General features: G+C 40.1%; 2 protein-coding genes across 4 annotated transcripts; one reads left to right on the top strand and one right to left on the bottom strand.

The window, feature by feature from the left end:
* Window positions 1-1,074: 1,074 nt before the first annotated feature.
* Window positions 1,075-4,851, top strand: pou3f2b (POU class 3 homeobox 2b). Its single transcript, XM_037273614.1, is given in 2 exon segments — window positions 1,075-1,521; window positions 1,523-4,851. Coding segments are annotated over 2 exon segments (1,551 nt in total). The 5' UTR covers window positions 1,075-1,212; the 3' UTR covers window positions 2,765-4,851.
* Window positions 4,852-8,713: 3,862 nt separating this feature from the next.
* On the bottom strand, window positions 8,714-18,808 carry fbxl4 (F-box and leucine-rich repeat protein 4). 3 transcript variants are annotated; one of them, XM_037273611.1, is made up of 9 exons: window positions 18,476-18,808; window positions 16,906-17,553; window positions 16,313-16,640; window positions 15,792-16,036; window positions 15,360-15,573; window positions 13,929-14,000; window positions 12,271-12,395; window positions 11,960-12,147; window positions 8,714-11,750 (listed from the first exon to the last, which is right to left on the bottom strand). In XM_037273611.1, the coding sequence occupies exons 2-9, from the start codon at window positions 17,400-17,402 to the stop codon at window positions 11,587-11,589; spliced, it is 1,833 nt and encodes a 610-aa protein (XP_037129506.1). In that variant the 5' UTR covers window positions 17,403-17,553; window positions 18,476-18,808; the 3' UTR covers window positions 8,714-11,586. The 3 variants fall into 3 exon arrangements, with proteins under 3 accessions (XP_037129506.1, XP_037129508.1, XP_037129507.1); XM_037273613.1 differs by having other exon boundaries at window positions 16,906-17,349; XM_037273612.1 differs by lacking the exon at window positions 18,476-18,808 and adding an exon at window positions 18,308-18,469.
* Window positions 18,809-19,417: the final 609 nt, after the last annotated feature.

Genomic DNA, 19,417 nt, shown 5'->3' with positions numbered 1-19,417 from the left:
TCCCTCTGCTCTGGACCGGAGGCCTCGGTTTGGACATTAAACTGTCTCTTAATTTATTTCGGTCTGTTTGTGCTTCACTGGGTGATGAGCAGCCAGTTTTCCCACACGCCATTAAACTTGAGTGTTTTGAATGATAGAAGTGCTGAGATTATTTTAAAGATCTCTTTTGGTGACGTAAGGGGGCTCTCACAAGTTTGTTTTTATAATGGTAAACTTGCAGAATGGTGTACGACAAATTTGAGGTCATGTAAATACATTATCAGTCTCATCATCACAGGGAAAGTGTGTTTTTTCTTATTAGACAATAACAACAGTTATCTTATACTTTTTCAAATTGAATACAAAACATCCACTTAAATGTTTTTGAAGATTTTGAAAGTTAAATAAATAAATAAATAAATAAATACATTTTATATGTTTGCTTAAATGCCAATGACCAGCATTTGATATGTTTGGGTAGTTCTTTTTCAAATCAAATACAATTAATCAAACACAAATACAATGAAAACAATTCACCCTGAGGTCCTAATTCAAAACGTTTTAATAATAAGACAACAAATTGTTGTCTGGCCATTACACTTATACGTAAATCCCCACAAAGCTATATTTTCAATCACGTATTATATTGTTGTTGTTGTTGTTGTTTTGTTTTAGAAATGTTATAATCTGGAGTTTCCTTTAAGCTATTTACTAATTATAAAACATACATGTAACTTTTTATTGCTTTTTCAAATGACAGCCGGTTTTATTTATTGAGCCGACTGCCATTTAGAAAACATGTACAACAATGGCGCATCTTTAAATGATCCTTTTGGAATTGCAAATATTTAAAGTTTTAATGTCGCATACGTGCTGTTTTGAACCATTTTTAACTCCTTTGTCAGTTTGGGACTGAATTGCATCATAAGTTAAACATTCCAAACTTAAATGCAAGGCAACTTGAAAAAGTATTAAGTGTCAAAAGCTGCCGTACAGCAATATTTCCTTGAATGCAATATATTAACAAAACTGACTGCTTCTACAAACATTTAACGTGACAATCTACTGTTTATCGACACGATGCAGATCCAAATTAAAGATCTATACGCAAATAGATGGGGATGTTAGACACGCACCATTTACTACATGCTCAACACGACAATATAGTGACAGCGATCGATATCCATCATCAGCGCTTTTCTGGAACTAACAGCTACACCTGCGACGTCAGTCATGACAGTGCGTGATAATCCAAGTAAATCAACTCTCTCTTACAGTTGCACTGCTTCTGCCGAAGCCGCCGCTGCGCTGCGCTGCGCTGCGCTGCGCTCCGCTCCTCCATGCTGCACTCCAACGCTTTCCTCCACTCAGCCTCCTCTCACACCCCAATCACCAAAGAGAGAAACGCGTTCCCCGCGGCCAATCGGCACGCCGTCGCCCCTAGCAACGACGTCCATCAGCTTGGCACGACCAATGAGCGGGCGGGGCGGAGCGGCGCGGAGATGCAGGTGAGCCTCGGCGTCCACTCGGCAGAGCGCCGGGGAGGGAGCCGCCTGTAGGCAGCAGACTAGAGGATGCGTGCGTCAAATGCGAGCTGGTTCTAATGCGAGCTACCAGTCCGGCTCCGAGCGTCATGGCGACCGCAGCGTCTAACCACTACAGCATCCTCACCTCCAGCGCATCCATCGTGCACTCGGAGCCTGGCAGCATGCAGCAAGCCGCGGCGTACCGGGACGCGCAGAGCCTGTTGCAGAGCGACTACCAGCTGCAGGGCAACGGCCACGCGCTGAGCCACGCTCACCAGTGGATCGCCGCGCTGTCCCACGGGGAGGCGGCCCCGTGGTCATCGGAGCAGGACATTAAACCGGCGGTGCAGAGCGCCCGAGACGACATGCACAACTCCAGCAGCAACCTGCAGCACCAGGCGCGAGCGCCGTCCCACCTGCAGGTGCACCAGGCGGCGCACGGCGGGAACCACCACGACGCCCGGGCATGGAGGACCACCACGGCGGCGCACATTCCCAGCATGGCGACCACCAACGGCCAAAGCTTGATCTACTCGCAGCCGAGCTTCGGCGTCAACGGTCTGATCCCGGGGCCGGGCGGCGGCCAGGGGCTGCACCACCACAACCTACGAGACCCTCACGAGGACCACCACAGTCCGCACCTTAGCGAGCACAGCCAACCGCCGTCCCAGCAGCATCAGCACCAGCACGGGCCGAACCACCACCACGACCACTCGGACGAGGACACGCCGACCTCGGACGACTTGGAGCAGTTCGCCAAACAATTCAAGCAGCGCAGGATCAAGCTGGGCTTCACGCAGGCGGACGTGGGGCTCGCTCTAGGGACCTTGTACGGGAATGTGTTCTCCCAGACCACCATTTGCAGGTTTGAGGCCCTGCAACTCAGCTTCAAAAACATGTGCAAGCTGAAGCCTCTGTTGAACAAGTGGCTGGAGGAGGCGGACTCCACTTCAGGCAGCCCGACCAGCCTGGACAAAATCGCCGCACAGGGCAGGAAAAGGAAAAAACGGACCTCGATCGAGGTCAGCGTCAAGGGGGCTTTGGAGAGCCATTTTTTGAAGTGCCCAAAACCCGCAGCGTCGGAAATAATCTCCCTGGCGGACAGTCTGCATTTGGAGAAAGAAGTGGTGAGGGTTTGGTTTTGTAACAGGAGACAGAAGGAGAAACGGATGACGCCTCCCGGAGGAGCTCTGCCGGGGAGCGAGGACGTGTACGGGGACACGCCGCCCCACCACGGGGTCCAAACCCCGGTTCAGTGAGCTCCGCCTCGCATCTTGGAGCGCTCCGACAGGACTTGGCCGAAATTTTGAGTTATATATAAATCACTGGACTATGAAACGATAGTGGGTGTTTTATGTATAATGAATAGCAGTGAGTACGTACGTATACACAGAAGGAGAGCAGAAGAGGGGGGACGGGACGACCCCCGTCTCATCTCTCTACAGAGCTCAAGGAACATCAACCTGTGTTCTCTTCTGTTCTGAGGATACCAGCCGAGCACTGTGAGTCCATTCGACGCAGTTTCAAGGTGTAGCCCCCCCATTGTGTCATGGAATTAGAACAACAGAGGGGAGGGGAGGGCAAAAGGATGCTGTTGTTTTCGACGCCAAACGTGCGCACCCGTTCTTAAACAGCAGAATAGCTTGGCCACTTTATCAACAACACATTATTTCCGTGTGTGGAGAAAAAAAAAGATAATAATTTGAGAGAGGAAAAAAAGCAAAGGCGTTTTAGATGTGTAGCTCCATGCAGCAGGGATGCTTGCTGCTTGATTGGATGCTGGGGGCCACTAAAGAGTCTAGCTCAGGGTGAGCATCTGTCAGCTTTGCATTCATTTTCTTGCGCGGAGACAGCAGGCCATCCAGCTCCTATTTATTCTACAATAACTGAGGTCAGTCTGTATTTCATCATCCAAAACAAACACGGATCAATGTTACCATTAAGATATTGATGATTATATCTGTGTGGCTCACAGACTAAAACTCATGGCCGTGGCTGTGATCAGCTATCAAGAGGATAATGTCTAGCTTATTATGAATAAAAAAAAAAAACACCCCAACCCTCGCCTATATTCTCCTTTAGATGCCCAGCTTCCAAAAAGATTTGTTGCGTCATCCGCAGGTCAGGACGGACTCTTGATTTCTATAACATTTGCATTCACTTTTGTAAATACTGTACTTTAAATGTCATCGTTCCATCTTTCTTTCTTTTTTTTTTTTTTTTTTTTTACACTGGGGCACTTTTTCAATTATTCAAGAAACAGACTTTTTCAAATCCAGTTTCCTTCGTAATCTACCTGCTGCCTTGTGTTTGTGTATTATTTATGACTGCGCATTCGCCGGTGCATTTGAGATATTTTTTTACGTCATGTAAATTCCGTTCAAATCGTTTTAGGAGTTCTATACTTCTGCAGAAAAATGTAAATTCAGTTACAGATTCACACGTATGCTTTATGGAATGAATTTTAAAATAAAAACCATTAGTGTTTTTAAAAATTCATCACAAATCACAAGTGGGAGCGACTGAAAATAAGTTAAAAAGAGCAAGTAATTCGTCCCCCCCCCCCCCCCACTCACACAAAAAACATAGGCTATTAATATGACCCCAAAATGAGCATTTGATCAAATTATTATTATTATTATTATTGTTATTATTATTATTATTATATTATTATTATTATTATTATTATTGCGCTATTTGTTTTCAAGTTTGTTTCATCTTCACTGATGTTTTTCATCAGCCTTCTGTTTTATATTTGTATTTGTCTGTTTTTGTAATTTATTCTCGAATGAACTTTGTGGAGGAAACAGGACGATACAGGTAAAAACGAAGTCTTTGGTTTCGTAGGGAACAGTATTTTATTTCAATTTTCACATCTATATGTATATACATCTTTTTGTTCCGTAGATGGACTCTTATTTTATCCTAAAATTTCGAGCATTTCTGAGGGGTGTGTTTTACTCCCCGGAGTTTTTCTTTTAACCCGCGAGAAAGCAGGAAAACCCCTCGTTACGATGAAATGTTTCTTCACCAGCTTTAATCAATCGATTCAAGTCCAAATTCACTGCAAGTTCAAGTTGTAAGATTTGGATCTGCTCTGCACCTATCCAACGCTTTTTTACCTGTTTTTCGGGGATTACGGTTTTTTCTCTTTCCTTTTTTTTTGCTATTTTTCTGTTTGTTTGTCTGTCAGTTTGTTTGGTTATTGGGGGTTATATGACGTCATATTCACTGGCTGAAACTGGGGTTACAGAGATGGTTAATGTGTGGGTGCTTCATGACATATGAACAAACGGACTTGCACATTTTTAAATATGGGGTTGATATTAAACAGCTTTTTTTCCAACGTAAGGACTAAATGTGTTTTTCGGTCAAAACTTAGCTCATTCCTACCTTTATTTAAGGCCAAAGTCTTGAATATTGTTTGTGTTTGTGCACCAGGTTGCTTTTTAAAAACGGACTTTCTCATTATTCTCATTATCAGGCCCGGTAGATGGAGATCCAAATGACCCATTTATCCTTGAAATTAAACAGTACTAAAAAGGCACTAAAATTAAATTTTAGACATTAAACATACCTTAAAACATCATTTGAACGCTTTTGAGGTATTATGGCCGTTCTTTAAAAAGGTTGGATGATTTAATTCCTTCCAAACGCACAATGGAATGATATTCCAGCCACAAGGCAATACTTTCCCATGAGAAAATAATAATATTAATAATAATAATAATATCCAGTTCAGGGTTTCGCCCGATGTCAGCTGATAGGCTCCAGCACCCCCCGCGACCCTTAAAAGGATAAACGGTGTTGAAAATAGATGGATGGAATAATGTTTTTTTTTTCCACTGGTCTAGACAAACTGTCAGGAAAGCTGGTTATTTTGCAAGTTTACTTTCAGATCGCACCCAACATACATTGAATTACTAAGAGTAACAACGTTGACTGGAGTTAATCTGATCAGAAACAAATTAACAAACACGGTTATTAAAATTGCAATAGTTAAACGAATTGACACAAGGATGCCCCAGGTGCGTAAATGCCATCATTTTATACAGAGTCAGAAATAATTATGTCTTAAATAGTATTTAATGAACTCATAAAACAATATGACCTTAAATATGACTGTCTGTAAAAAGTTATGTGTTGTGGTTTCTTATTTAGTCTCATTTTCCACCTCAATTGTTTTTATGGCATTTTTCTAATTTAAGGCAATTCCAACAGCAAGTCATTTTCTTTGAAAATTAAGAGTTTCTGTTCGCATCACCGATTAAACACGCTTTTTGAACTAGCGTGTCTATAGAGGCTACTGATTTTGTTACAAGTCCGCTATGTGCACCCCTGTTATCCAAAGAGTATACCCGTGCGCCCTTTACATGCTCGCTGTAGCAAACGCAATTAATAGTGCGTCACGTTAATTACACCTTCCTCTTTATTTAGGTGAAATCTCCCATTAGACTTCCAGGGAAGGAAAAGTGCAGTGTTTGTCTTGCTGAGATGGTTTCAAAACATTGTGAAGGAGTAGTTGGTGCTGTAGCGCCACCTACTGATTCTATGTGGCCCTCTAGCTGGCGCTGATGATGCGCGCATTGGAAAGAGTATAGTTACTGAGTGTTTACATAAAGCAAACAATATCATCCTAAACATATGAAAAGAAAATCCTGTCGTTTGAATTTTGAGTTTATTCTGAGGGGACAACAATGACAAACTAAATGAATTTAAAACAAACAAACAAGCAAACATACAAACGATGCAAAACAACTACATCCAAGCCCAAACTATATATAAAATAATTGATGAATGAATAACAATAATATTTATTGTACTTTATAATACCAATTTAATTTTACATGTACGCTAACTTTAGCAATATTACTTAAACAATACACTATACATCTGTCTTTATAAGGGAAGTAACTGTGACACGATCAGAGCAAATTCATAAAAGTCAAAAACTATCAGTTATTTATAATTTCTATATAAATATGTATATACATATATGGAATTTCATGGTGAATGTGACTGATTCTGTATTAACTGCATGATAGCCAAATGCTTTAGTCCTGAAAACTTTGATAGTATGAATGTTATATATCATCAACCAATTGCCTACTAGTCCACAAAGTTGTCCACAAAAGACAACACAATTGAATATTCTCCTCCAAAAGTCTCAGAAGATCATTGGAGACACGTGTATGACACTTTTAGGTTCCAGCTTCTCAACTCTGACACATTGCAGCATACTTCTTTCAGCCCCAGCTCATCGTAAATTGATTATGTTTTGGCAGTGGCTTGGATCAAGCAGGGAATACTCATCTCTCGCCAAAGACATTTTGACAAGTCAAGGTAAGACAAGTACAAGGATGAAATGAAATTAACTCTGGATTTAGGAGTTGCTGGCATGCTAGACTTGAACAAGCAGATTAATTTTTTTTCAATTTATCAGGAATACACGGTTGCGAAGTATACGAATGCTGACAAGCACAGTTTAAGGAAAAAGAGTCCAAACATGAGCAAAACATAAAGTCTCCTATGGTGCTGCACGATTGCTATTTGATTACTAAATCTAATCTAATGAGTTGATTATTTATTCAAGCATACAAATCTCTGAAGCAGCTGCCAAGAAATAGCTGATGTTAAGAGAACTACAATGCATGTTTAGTAGAGTATCTACAGTATCTTTAGTTTTCATTCTAGCTTGGTATTTGTTTTTTGACAAGTGGGAAGATGCACAAAAGTTGGTAAAATCATCCCTTTTCTTGATATCACACAGACACACACACACACATACGTTGTGGAACTCTACTAGATATTTGACATTGTTGTTGTTCCATCTAGCTCAGACACTGCAGCTAATTACACCCGGCACACTTAAGCACACAAATACGTGCGTGCGTTCATTTGTAAACGAGTTAGCGTTTAATTAGAACTTCACATGAACTTTTCTGATCAGTGGAGCGAATCGTGTCACCCCATCAGCGAGTTATTATTCCGGCTATAATTGCGCGACATGCTCATCTGAGCTCCGATACTTCCAAAACCTCTTGAGACACTGGTGGTCAAGTTAAACCAATCAGAACAGTCATAACGTGGTGGATAATAAAAGTCTACACACCCCAGTTCAAATTCCAGGTTTTTGTGGGATACAGAAAATGAGACCAGGACATACAGTAATTTTACTGTGACCTACAACCTATACAACTGAAATGGAAAATTGTTGAATTTCCCCTTTCGTGATGAAATAACTAAAACTAACAGTGTAAAAAAAAATTGATTAACTTAAGACTAAAAACAATTAAAAAAAAATAATATTACAACTAACTATAATCATAGTGAGAATGTTCTTTAGTTCTGTCTTTCATGCTTTATATTTGTATCACATATGAGCTTTGGAGTTCATTTTAGCAGTGCTCCATTTATATATTGCTCAACTCTTTATTACTCATATGCACTGTTCTCTCTTGTTCTGTTTTTCTGTTTGCTACTCGAACCAGAATTTCCTGAGTAAGTAATCCCAAGGGATAAATAAAGTTGAGTCTAAGTCTTGACTTTCACAAAGTTAAAACGAGATTCAATTTCTCCCCATCACTTAATCTTTTCCTTGACTTACATTTTAGGGTAGGAAGTATGCCTCAAACAGTAGATCCATAGTCATCTCTCACAGCTTTAACAAGTTAAAAGCTAAACAAATAGACTGTGCTTCTTCCCTTGGATAAAAGAGCCTCATAACCAAAAGTGAGCAGGGAATCAGGAAAGCCTCCATGAATCCTGTCTCCATCCTCACACTGAGCACTGACTGAGGAATAATCATTGGGGAGGCAGCTTAAATTAATACTCCAGTTGAGGCCGCCTCATTCTCTGTCATTAGGGCACATTACAGGGCCACAATATACATCATTAATCCAGGCACAAACAATTAATTAAAAGGCAGTTAAGGAGACAAGCTCGTGTCACTTCTCCCTGCGGTTTTAATGGACTGCAAAACAGCAGAGGACAAAGTGAAAAAAGATCATTCCGCTATTTGCTTCCAGTCAGTCACCCTTGCTAATGGCTGCACATGTCGTAGTTTTTGCGGTGGATACAGAAATGACAGCATCTGCTTGCTCATAAAGCCAGAGAATGGCAAATTGATCATTTACATTACATTTGGATATGATGACTTCCACTGTTCCACTATTCATGTTTGGATCTTGATAAGAAGTGGACATACATCAGTCATCCATGTGGCTTTTATTTGACTCTTGATTATTGGAAAGTCCCCAGTGTCATCACTACAGCGGTACAATTTTCACACGAACAAAAACTGGGTTCAAATACTGAACACATTTAAATCAGTCAGTGCTCAAACTAAATAATGAGAGGTTGCCAACAAAATGTGTGAGATTACATATGATGTGGCTGTGGGTGGTTCTTATGAGGTAGAACAACAATCCCCCAAAGTTGAGTTGCTGGAAATTATATACATTATGAGTATAATCAATATGTCACATTGGGTTAATAGGAATGGAATCGCACCATTTTCAAAAAAATAAAAAAGCAACCTGATACATCACAGCTTTGAGTAAAGCTAATTTATCAATATAGTCATTGGTAGTATGCTTGAGTTATATTTGCTGTGCTGATTGGTAGCAAACGTGGTACAAAAACAACATCAACCCCCAAAATTGACAACTACTAGTGGTCAAAACTGTATGACAGAAATGTCTTTAGTTAAGACAAACTTCTCTTTGGCAGCTAGGCAACTAAATGTCAGACAGCAGTAAGTGGCAGATCAGAACAAAGTACAACAAGACAACAAGTGCGTAATCTTAAGAGAAATAGCTGTCCTAGTTACTTTATTAATTAGCATGTCATGACTAATGTTGTTTGAACGAAGGTGTCTTTGGTGATGAAACTCAAACAAAGTGAATGGATCAGTTATTCTGACCAGAAATCAATTATCCATGTGTGGGTGGAAATGAGACTAGCTTAAGTAAACCTACAATAACGTGTGTGGGTAAAAATATTTAGATTTGGAACAGATAACAATTGTTAAACTTGTTTCATTAAAAATAAAATTGTATGAAGATGTAAAATTTCTTAACATAACCGAATTGTTTTCCTTCATGCAAGTCTGTGATTTGAAGAAAGAAAAAAAAAAAGAAAAATATAAATTGAGTTGGTGTTGATTGGATATCATTGTACCACTTTTCAGTATTTTTAAACTGAAACGTTTAAATGACCACATTCACAGCAACACTACTGGATAATGATGCCTGACGTTGCATTTCAACTGAATGAAGTCCTTTTTCAAATATGGCATTCTTTCCACAGTATTCACATTTAAAATTGATGAGTACATATATACAATGGATATAAAAAGTGTTGTTTTGTGATGTTAAAAGGATCTATCATTCCAAAATTCCCTCCACCATTAATGTGACCTAACCTTTAAACTCAATTCAAACCAAAAATATTTGACAGAGGGGAAGTGAAAATTAACTACTAAAATAATGTGGTTGCACAAGTTTACTTTCACTTTTGTGGCATGTGGTTTTGTTCAGAATTGCTCAATCACATTCAAACTTGTTGATTATTGTTATGCAAAGTCAAAGTAGATTTTTGAAAATTTTCATTTTGATTCAACACAGCGCTATTCAATCTGTGTTCATGGAGGACTATAGAAATACAAGTACTTACTGATCAGTGACTGAATTTACAAACATTTGGTCAATTTTAGATTAAACAAGGTCTCTAAACAAGTAATACATCAAAAATAATTCTTGATTACTTATTAATGCAATCTCATTGCTGGCGTCGGCCAAAACCTGATGTCTCCAAATTTGGTCAAATTCATATTTTAAAAAAAAACAACGTATGTACTTGTTTAACCCAGTGAGGCAATTGAAAACGGTTTCTCATTTAGGTCAGTGAATCGATGGTTGACGAGAATTGCAAAAGGTATGTTTGGCAAAATAAATAAAAAATAAAAAAACTGCTCATCACCAAAGACTGTGTGGTGTTAGCAACATAATCTTTGGGCTGTTTATCTTCATCTGGAACTCGAGATTTAGTCAAGAATTATGGACAGGAATTATGAACAGTTCCAAAGAGAGGTCAGTTTTAGCACAAAACTTTCCATCTTATGTTATGAAGCTAAAGATGAAGAGGAACTTGATCTTCCACACATCCAAATCAACTAAAGAATGGCTTCACTAGAGAGAGATTAAGATTCAGGAGTGGCCCAGCAAGTGTCCAGACCTTAAACTGATTGGACATCTGCAGGGGTGATCTGAAGAGGGCTGAGTATGAGATGCCCTTGCAATCTGACGGGTTTGGAGTGTTTTTTGGGAGAGTGGGCAAATATTTCCACATCAAGTTGTGCTACGCTGATAGATTCCAGGTGCAACTATATGTCCTAAAGGTTTTGAGTTTGATTTTCGATTGAGTTGTACAGGTTATATGACTCATTAAACGTGGAGAACATCACATTTATTCACATCACCAAAAGCTGGAATTTGGACGTCCCTGAGTCTTTTTATATCCACTGCAATAGCATACATGATTCCTGATAACTAAAACAAAGTGGCTAGATGGTACCATCAGAACTGAGGTGTCAACGATGTTTGCACAAGATAATAATGGTCAATTTGAGAAGGCACTGACCATAGCCCTGATCATTCTTCATAGAACAAGCTGGAGGTCACCATGAAGTTCTGCTGCTGCTTCAAAGCATTTTGTAACAAAGATTTTTTTTTCTTATTTGTCTCGAGTGATGTTCGAGTGACCATCATTTTCTAACTCAAAGGCATATAGCCATTTGTTGTTGGCCTTTTCACAAGTGGTGTTCTACAATCAAGAAATGCAGTTGCTTCACTGTGTCCAAAGATAATTGAGTTTCACATTTTATAGCCCTCTGGAGAGGAGTTTGTGGTTGTTTCTGTTCCATACCAATCCAAAGACCGTCAGCCCCAGTTGGACTGCCTTATTTAGTGACCGCTAATAGAAGATTTTGTGATACTGAAGCATCTCTCCATCTTCTGCAGTGCATCACTTTGCCTCCTCCGGCATCCTCAATACAATGAGAAATGAGACTACGCTGCGGTCAATGTGTGAAACTTCTCTTGATTGCTACACTGGGAAAGAGGCTGGTTAGCTCTTGGGCTAGCCTTGTGTCTATCTGGGAGCAGAAGGAAACATCCAGGAGACGCAGCTGTGGACACGACTGGAGGAGTTTCTTCAATGAGGCAGCACTCACAAGCCGTGTACCTGACAAGTCACAATGTGGATACCTAGTCAATAAAGTTGTGATCTTAGATTATCTTGATAGAACAGACATGCTCGAGGGGCAGGACATAACCTGCTGCTGTTGAGTCATCACAGCTACGCTCATGTTTAATGAATGATTTGTGTGACCGTGTTGCGTGCCATGTCATGCGCAATGCTTCTTCGGTAATATATGAAGAAAATCATTTTACCCAGTATGTCTAGATGTTGTAGCAATGGGCAGCAGGAGGCCAACTCCTCGACGTCCGAGTCACGGACTGTACGATTGGCGGTGAGGAAGAGTTTGCGTAAACGTGGTAAGCTGCGGGCAAGGTGCTGGAAACATCCAGTGCTGCTCTGCAGTGTGGGACTCCAGCCCAAGTCCAGTTCCTCTAACATTCTGAGAAGTCACAGATCAAACAAGAAACAGTGGTGCAACTGATTGCACTCCAAATATCACAGCCCACCACAAGCCAGGTCAGCTTTGAAGTGTTGCTAGCAGTCAGCGATGAATTTCACTTACCTGCAGCCAGAGACAAGCTCATTTAGGCCACGATCTGTCAGGTTTCTGCAGCGCCACAGGTCCAAGGAACAAAGTGAGTGGCAGCGAGCAGCCAGCATACTGGCCACAACATCATAGTCTTCAATCTGTACAGAAACACTTTGAATCAGGGTACATTCAACTCTTAACAAAATAATAAGAACTAGGCATAACTTTAAAACTGACAGACAAACTGAAATGAAAACAAAACTGGTGAGTGAGGCTGCCAATATGCCAGCAGCATCAATAAAAGAACTACAGGAATATTTGGCAAGTAAATTTGGGCACTAAATGTGATGACAAAGTCATACGTCTGGACAGCGACTCGGGACTTGAGACAAAAGAATCATCTTCAAGAGAGAGGATTTTTTTTATTTTTATAAAGAAGACCTAAAATTATGCCTCATATGTTAATGAGAGAAATGCTAAACCTATTTGTCATAATTCCAAAAAGCTTATTTCCCACAAAGAGAACACTCGACCCACCAAAAGTACAACATATACCACAAAGCATGCTGGTGGCAGCAAAACACCAGAGAGCAAACTGAACATGGAGAGGGCTCTCACTTCTCCAGAAGAACATTAGACTGGTCCAGCCAGAACCCACAATTGAATCCAAATGAATTTCAATGAATCCAAATGAATTATTTAAAAAAAAAATAGTCACAATCTGTGGGCCATTAAAACTTGAGTGCCATTTTCATTTAAATAATTAAATTAAATGATGGTATTTTAGTTTTTGTTTCTTGATCAAAATATTTAAATTTCATCCACATGTTTGTTTTTAACCTTTTAGATGCATATGTGGGTCAAAAATGACCCAGAGAGCTTTTTTTTCCCCTCACAATATCATTGTAACAAAACACAATATTTAACATGCCAGATATTTCAAATAAATAAACATTTGATATCTTGTCATTTTTTTTCTGTTGTCTAATTTTCTTTTTGAAAATGTTAAAAAAATTTAGAGCAAGAATTTGCTGTGCACAACCGATGGAAAAAGTTAAAAAATATAAAGTTTCATAATTAAAACCAGACTACTGCGGACCACAATGCAATGCATACTTACACTAACATATACACATTAAGCATTATTCTTTACCAAAATGGAATAAAATACATTGATTCTGATACAGGTCATATTTTTACCTGCTTTTGGAAAAGTGTAAGGTCCAGTCCACCTTGTGTATCTAAAGTTAAATATTTTGCATGTGTTTACTGAAAAGTATAAATGAGATCAACAATTTTGTTTCCCCCTCCACAACAAAATCCTTTCAGCTATCCATCTCCTCACAATCCCATTTCTCCTATCCAGGGTCACCGCGAGGTTGGAGGCCCTCCCTGTGGAGTTTGGCCAAGAATAAAGGTGCACCTGGGATTGGTCAACAGGCCACAGGGTTAATATAATTTAACAAAAATGTATTCTAGTCTGTCTGTCCATCTGTTTTGGCTATCAAATTGTCTGTCTGTCTGTCCATCTAAATGGAGCATTGCGATAACCGGCCCTTCAATCAAACATCTGTTAATGTATCATGTTATGGAAGTGGTGCTTCCTGTCACAATATTAGAGAAGTTTCCCATTTCACAACTAATAAAGGCTTATTCTAATCTATATTGGTGCTTGTTGTGTCTATTCTCACCCTGATACAGCTCCCGAGGTTCAGGTGTTTCAACTCGATGCAGAAAGTCAGGATGCTAAGAATAGCTGTTTGCTACAGAGACAACAAGGAGGGAGAGAAATGTAAAATATATATATATAAACTGTGCACAACCAGAACATAGTTCTATTTCAAGAACCCCTCCAGACAACATAATATACAAATAGAATAATTTACAATCCTGGTTTGAAACTCATTATGCTCCCACAAATTTCTTGCACATGAACTTGTTAATGGACATTCAAAAGATTAAAAATAAACACAGAGATACTTGAGATGAAAATGCACACGGATGATAAAATATGGTTGAATACTGTCAGGCAATAGTGCAGCAACTGTATGTGAGGATAGCTTTCTTAGCGTTCTTATGCTGGCACATTTATGAACAGTGAAATAGTGTCAGTGTACTACGTAGACAAGCTCAACGTAGCCTCTGGCATCTTCTCTTCGGTGAGCGAGACGTTTATGTATTGAGTGACAAGATCATGACAGCCTGACAACAAACACACTGCTCATTCTGTCTGTCTCGCTGTAAACAACCAGCAGGAAACTGCATGCGCGGCTCCATCCATCCATTGCAGAAACTCCACTCGTGTATACAAGGCTTCGGTATAAAAACATGACAAAGAAATAAAACCACTCAAATCTGACACCAGAGTCACAACTTTTATCTTTCAGATAATCCAAACACGAACACTGTAGTATATCATCGAGTCTGCCTGTGATCAGTGTTAACCGACTGCTTAAAATCAATCAACCTACTCTGTAACACGTGCCCACATTGAATAAACACACATTTAAAAACATTAAGACTGTGTATGTGTGGTGTCATTGTGTGTAAAAAAAAAAAAAAAAAACATGCCTGAGTTGTATACAAACAGCTAATTGGTTGTGTTTAGAAGTTCAACACCGACTGATGGAAGCGACACATGGAACTCAGAAACAAGAGGTTGCAGACCTGTGCACTAAACAATCCATTTTGTCCATATTATAATAAGGGTAATGGATGGTGATCATGTCCCAAACGGATTTTAATGCCTAGTAAACTAAGAACTTGTATTGATGCTCATCACCAAACTTCGGAGTCACATTAACCGAACCAATTACATATTGAAATAAAATTCACTCCCATTGCTCGCTTTTCCGTTAAGTATTTTTGATCGGAGTCTAAAGAGAATAAAGAAAAATTGTGCATTTTCCATTTTTGTGTAAGATTGAAAAAAAGTGTCAAATTAAAGATCGTAGTTTTCTTGATAGAATGTGGCAGATCAAATTCAGGGTTCCATGTTGAAAAAACAAAATATGTACTGTGTAACAAAAAGCTGTCTTGCCTGGTCGTGAAGTAATTGCATACGAACAAGGGCTCTTATATATTGTGTAGTGTTTGTGTGTATACGTTCCGACCTCGCTTACCTCAATCTTGGTACGATAAAGCACCAGTCTGCGGAGGCGTGTAAGTTTAGAAATGTGTGTGAAGGCCTGTGGGTGAAGCCGGTCACAGGAGGCCAGGTTTAGCTCTTGCAGCCCTGGACAAGTCTGGGCAAGAACCTCCAAACAGGCCTCATTCAGGAAGTGGCAGCAAGACAGTTCCAGACGCACCAGACTGAGCCCACAGACCTTCATGAAACTGTGTGGGTGGGGGAGGCAGGGGGAAAAAAACAAGAGATGAAACAAAGCATAGCTGCGATTTTGCCAACTGCTTGACTCGAATCAAGTTTAAGAAGTAACACACATACTGTATTGAAAGTATCATCCAATTTAAAAGGAAGCTCAACTTGTATGCTTTCTTTCTAAACTTTTGCTGTTCAAGGCCATTTTCTTGAGAACTCATGCTGACAGTCTGACCTGCTGAAGCTATTAAGGGTGAGAGCGCCGCGGTTGCCAGTCCAAGAAAGGTTGAGCCTCTGGAGGCGTGTGCAGCGGCTCTGCAGGTATCCCAAGGAGGTGTCACTCAGCCTGGCCCAGTAGGGCTGCAAACTCAGCTGGGTGTACTGCAGCGGGTCACAACAGTGCTGGTGCAGCATCTTACAACTTTGGGCCAGACGGCACAGGTCTGGCAAGGTCAGGTGGCTGAGTATCAGTTGAATGAGCTATGGAGGGGGTGGAGGGGAGGGGGGGCAGAGAAGAGGAAAAAAAATTGGAAAAATATTGAGAAGCAAACAAAACACAAACAACAAATATCGAGCAGAGATGAGCGCACAATGGTAATTTTGGATTAATGTCAAAAGGAAAAAAATGCCACAACAAAAAGTGCTGATTGACTATAATTGGGCATTTCTCAATGATTTATACGGGAGGTATTCTCAAAGTCTTTGGGAACAGGAATAGAATACCAACCCTTCCTTCATCAGTTCATCATCATTCACCTCATAGGGTAGTTTGTCAAAGTAGCCGTTGCCTGTCCTGCAATCCGGACCCTGTCTGAATGGACCTCCCAGATCAGAAAGATCCTCCTCACTGTCACTCAGGTCAATCATGTCGATGACAGGCATTTTGTAGAGCGCGAGCATAGGCCTTTCTTTCACGCCACGTAGGATTACGGCATCCAGCTCAGTATAGTAATCCAGAAGAGAGCTGTTGACCTCCAGGCGAAGCAGGTTGGTGGGGAAACTGATGTGCTTGATTGTAGGTGAAAACTGGCGAGCCTGGGGTGCCAGCACCTTGGTGGGCTCCCCCGCCCACAACACCTCCCACCTGCATGAGAGACATTAGACGGGAGAAATGATCAACGTTAAAACGGCTGCCAGATATCTGGAGATGACTGTCTTTGCGACCGTTTACAACCCTGACAAAAAATAAATAAAAAAATCAACATTCGGGCCATGGCAATTCTTCATTTCAGTAATTCTCGTAAACAGAGCATACAGTATGTAATCGTGTCAACAGGTAATATTTATAACACAATTACAAATTCTAATTGCGTCCGCTCATATTTTCCAAAACCAGATGGTTGCCTCACCTGACATCCGTAGGTTGATTTTGGGAAAAGGGGTTATGTGAGCAGGCCAGAATCTGGACAATAGCCCCAGGGTAATAAGTCTCAAGAACCTCAACAGCCGTAGGGTAAACAGGCTCTTCAAAGCCCAGCTCAATATAATCCTGGCTGTAGAAACCTTTGGGGATGCGTCGGAAACGTGGTGGAGCGCTGGCACATTGTTCCCACCAAGTTCCATAAGTTCTGAACACCGCAGTCTGTGTAAAGTCCCCAGAGCTGGGGTAGACATTAGGCACACCGGCCAGGTTCCACATAGTGTAGGACATGCTATTCTCACTGCCGTAATGAGAGCTGAAGTCCAAAACCTCCTTGGTGTACTGCTCCACCTCCACACTGACAGGCAATATCGCCCGTTGGCCAGACTCCACTGCTCGTCGACTGGTCAGAGCCTCACCACGAGTCCCACTCCTGGAGCGTCGCCGCAGACAAATATAGTAAAACATGCTCAACAGAGTTAACATAGGGAACTCTAGGCTGTTGGAGGCAGTGGGGAAGAATGAGGACTAGACGAAGGAAGAGTCTGCACCTAGTAGAAGCACAATTGCTCTAAGGTGATTTGTAAAAAATAAAAATAAAAAATTGTGCAGGTTAGGGCCTGGCTGCATGCATGACCTGTAGGTTAGAGACAAACATTCATGAGTGAGAAGTTCTGATACAGAATATTTCCTGCCTGGATCAACGTAATGCACATTTCTAAATCCTGTTTTCATTTTATTTTACTTAATCACGTTTTGAATAGGAATGGATCCTCTGTGTATAGTCACTAAGCAGCTCTTTTGTGTTGTAGCAATATCAATATGTACAAAGGTTTTAGCTCTTATTTAATATTGCATTAATAACTGGTTATAGGTTGTAGCAGCACAGATGGGGAAACAAGTGCACAATACAGTGCACTTGGTGACACATAGTGGTACAATCAATAGTTGGCAAATATAGTAAAACCGTAACTTGTTAAATACCGTAAAGTACAATTTGATCACAAGTCTCCCTAAAATCGAATTCTGATGATTGGGTTACATTACGAAACAGTTTTTTTTTTTTAAGTTTGTTACCAAATACCAAACGTAGACGATCTTACAGGCAATAAAAATGCAATAATGGTAGTAATGCTTGCTGTAGTTTGGTATAATTTTTGGCATGCAACGTAACCACAATGCAAAGTCGTTGATCACCATATACAATGTAAAATAAACTGGAATGTATAACAGTTATCACACAGACATTATAAAAGTGTTTTGGCACCACATGTTTATTGTATGCGAAGCAACAAGCATTGGGAGTGTTCGCTTCTCAGTGCCAAGTTGTGTTAAAACAGCTGATGTTAGTTTTTGTGTTAGCTAGCTAGCCTACATTGTTATTAGCTCACCTTTCAAAACATGGGCAGTTAATCAACAATCAGAGAGAACGGAACACACATGAGAAAAGTACTGTTGAATTTAGAGGGATGTATACATTCATTGGGGTGAGGGTAATTATATTTCCTTTCTCAAATCAAAATACATCAAACGTTAGTGCTGCATTCCGGGGACATTACCTTGTGATGCCTTCCATAACGTAGGACACTGCAAACACACCAAGCACTCGTTATAACAGCAACCTTCACGGTGCCATGGAAAATGTGTAGAATTCACTGATAGTCGATAAATTACATATTTGATACGCAGATCCACATATTAAAATATATCGCATAAGGATACGGGAGAAAATATTCGTATTGCACTACAAAACAGTTAGCTATTCGAAAGAAATATTATAATGGGGAATCAAACATGTTTCGTTATATTCACATTGTTTAAAATAAGAAACGATACGAAAGTATCACCCACAACGGCAAGAAGCAACATAATATCGATGACAGCTGAGTTCGAAAAATGAAAGATCAACATCCGGTCGGTTAAAGAAAAGCATTATGGGAGTAGTAGTTTTTCTTGTGCATTAGTTTAATTCCTTGCAGACATTAAAATCCATATTCAAACAAGATAGCTATATATAAATCGCTAAGTTATGTGATAGGTAAGAGCCACTTCGTTATCGTTAGGAATGGTTACAAAAAAGAAAAAATGTGTCTTAAAGCAAGTGAAATGAACAGCAAGTAGATTTGAAAAAGTAAAAAAAAAAAGTTTATCAACATCAGAGTGTACAAATACTGTAGTCTAAAAAAACATTTTAAAAAAAATCACACGCTACATTGCAATAAAAGGGTTATCAACATCAAATAGTGTACAAACACTGTAGTCTAAAAATACACTTAAAAAATCACTGTAAATTGCAATGAGTTTTGTATTATACTGTAGATTGCATATTTGAAGCAGAAAGGGCATATGGTATCAAATCGATCACTGCAAGTGACTATCTTTGGCAATTTGGATGGGGGGAGCCGAAAGCCAACCACTACGATTGTGCTGGAGTAAAACGCTCCATTTACACTTCCACCATTTAAGACGGAAGACTTTTTAAGACCATTTAAGACTTTTCA

This window comes from Syngnathus acus, chromosome 16 (genome assembly GCF_901709675.1).
Source record: "Syngnathus acus chromosome 16, fSynAcu1.2, whole genome shotgun sequence".
Lineage (NCBI taxonomy): Eukaryota > Metazoa > Chordata > Actinopteri > Syngnathiformes > Syngnathidae > Syngnathus > Syngnathus acus.
Note: the sequence above shows the minus strand (reverse complement) of the source record. Positions and strands in the feature narration are given on the sequence as shown.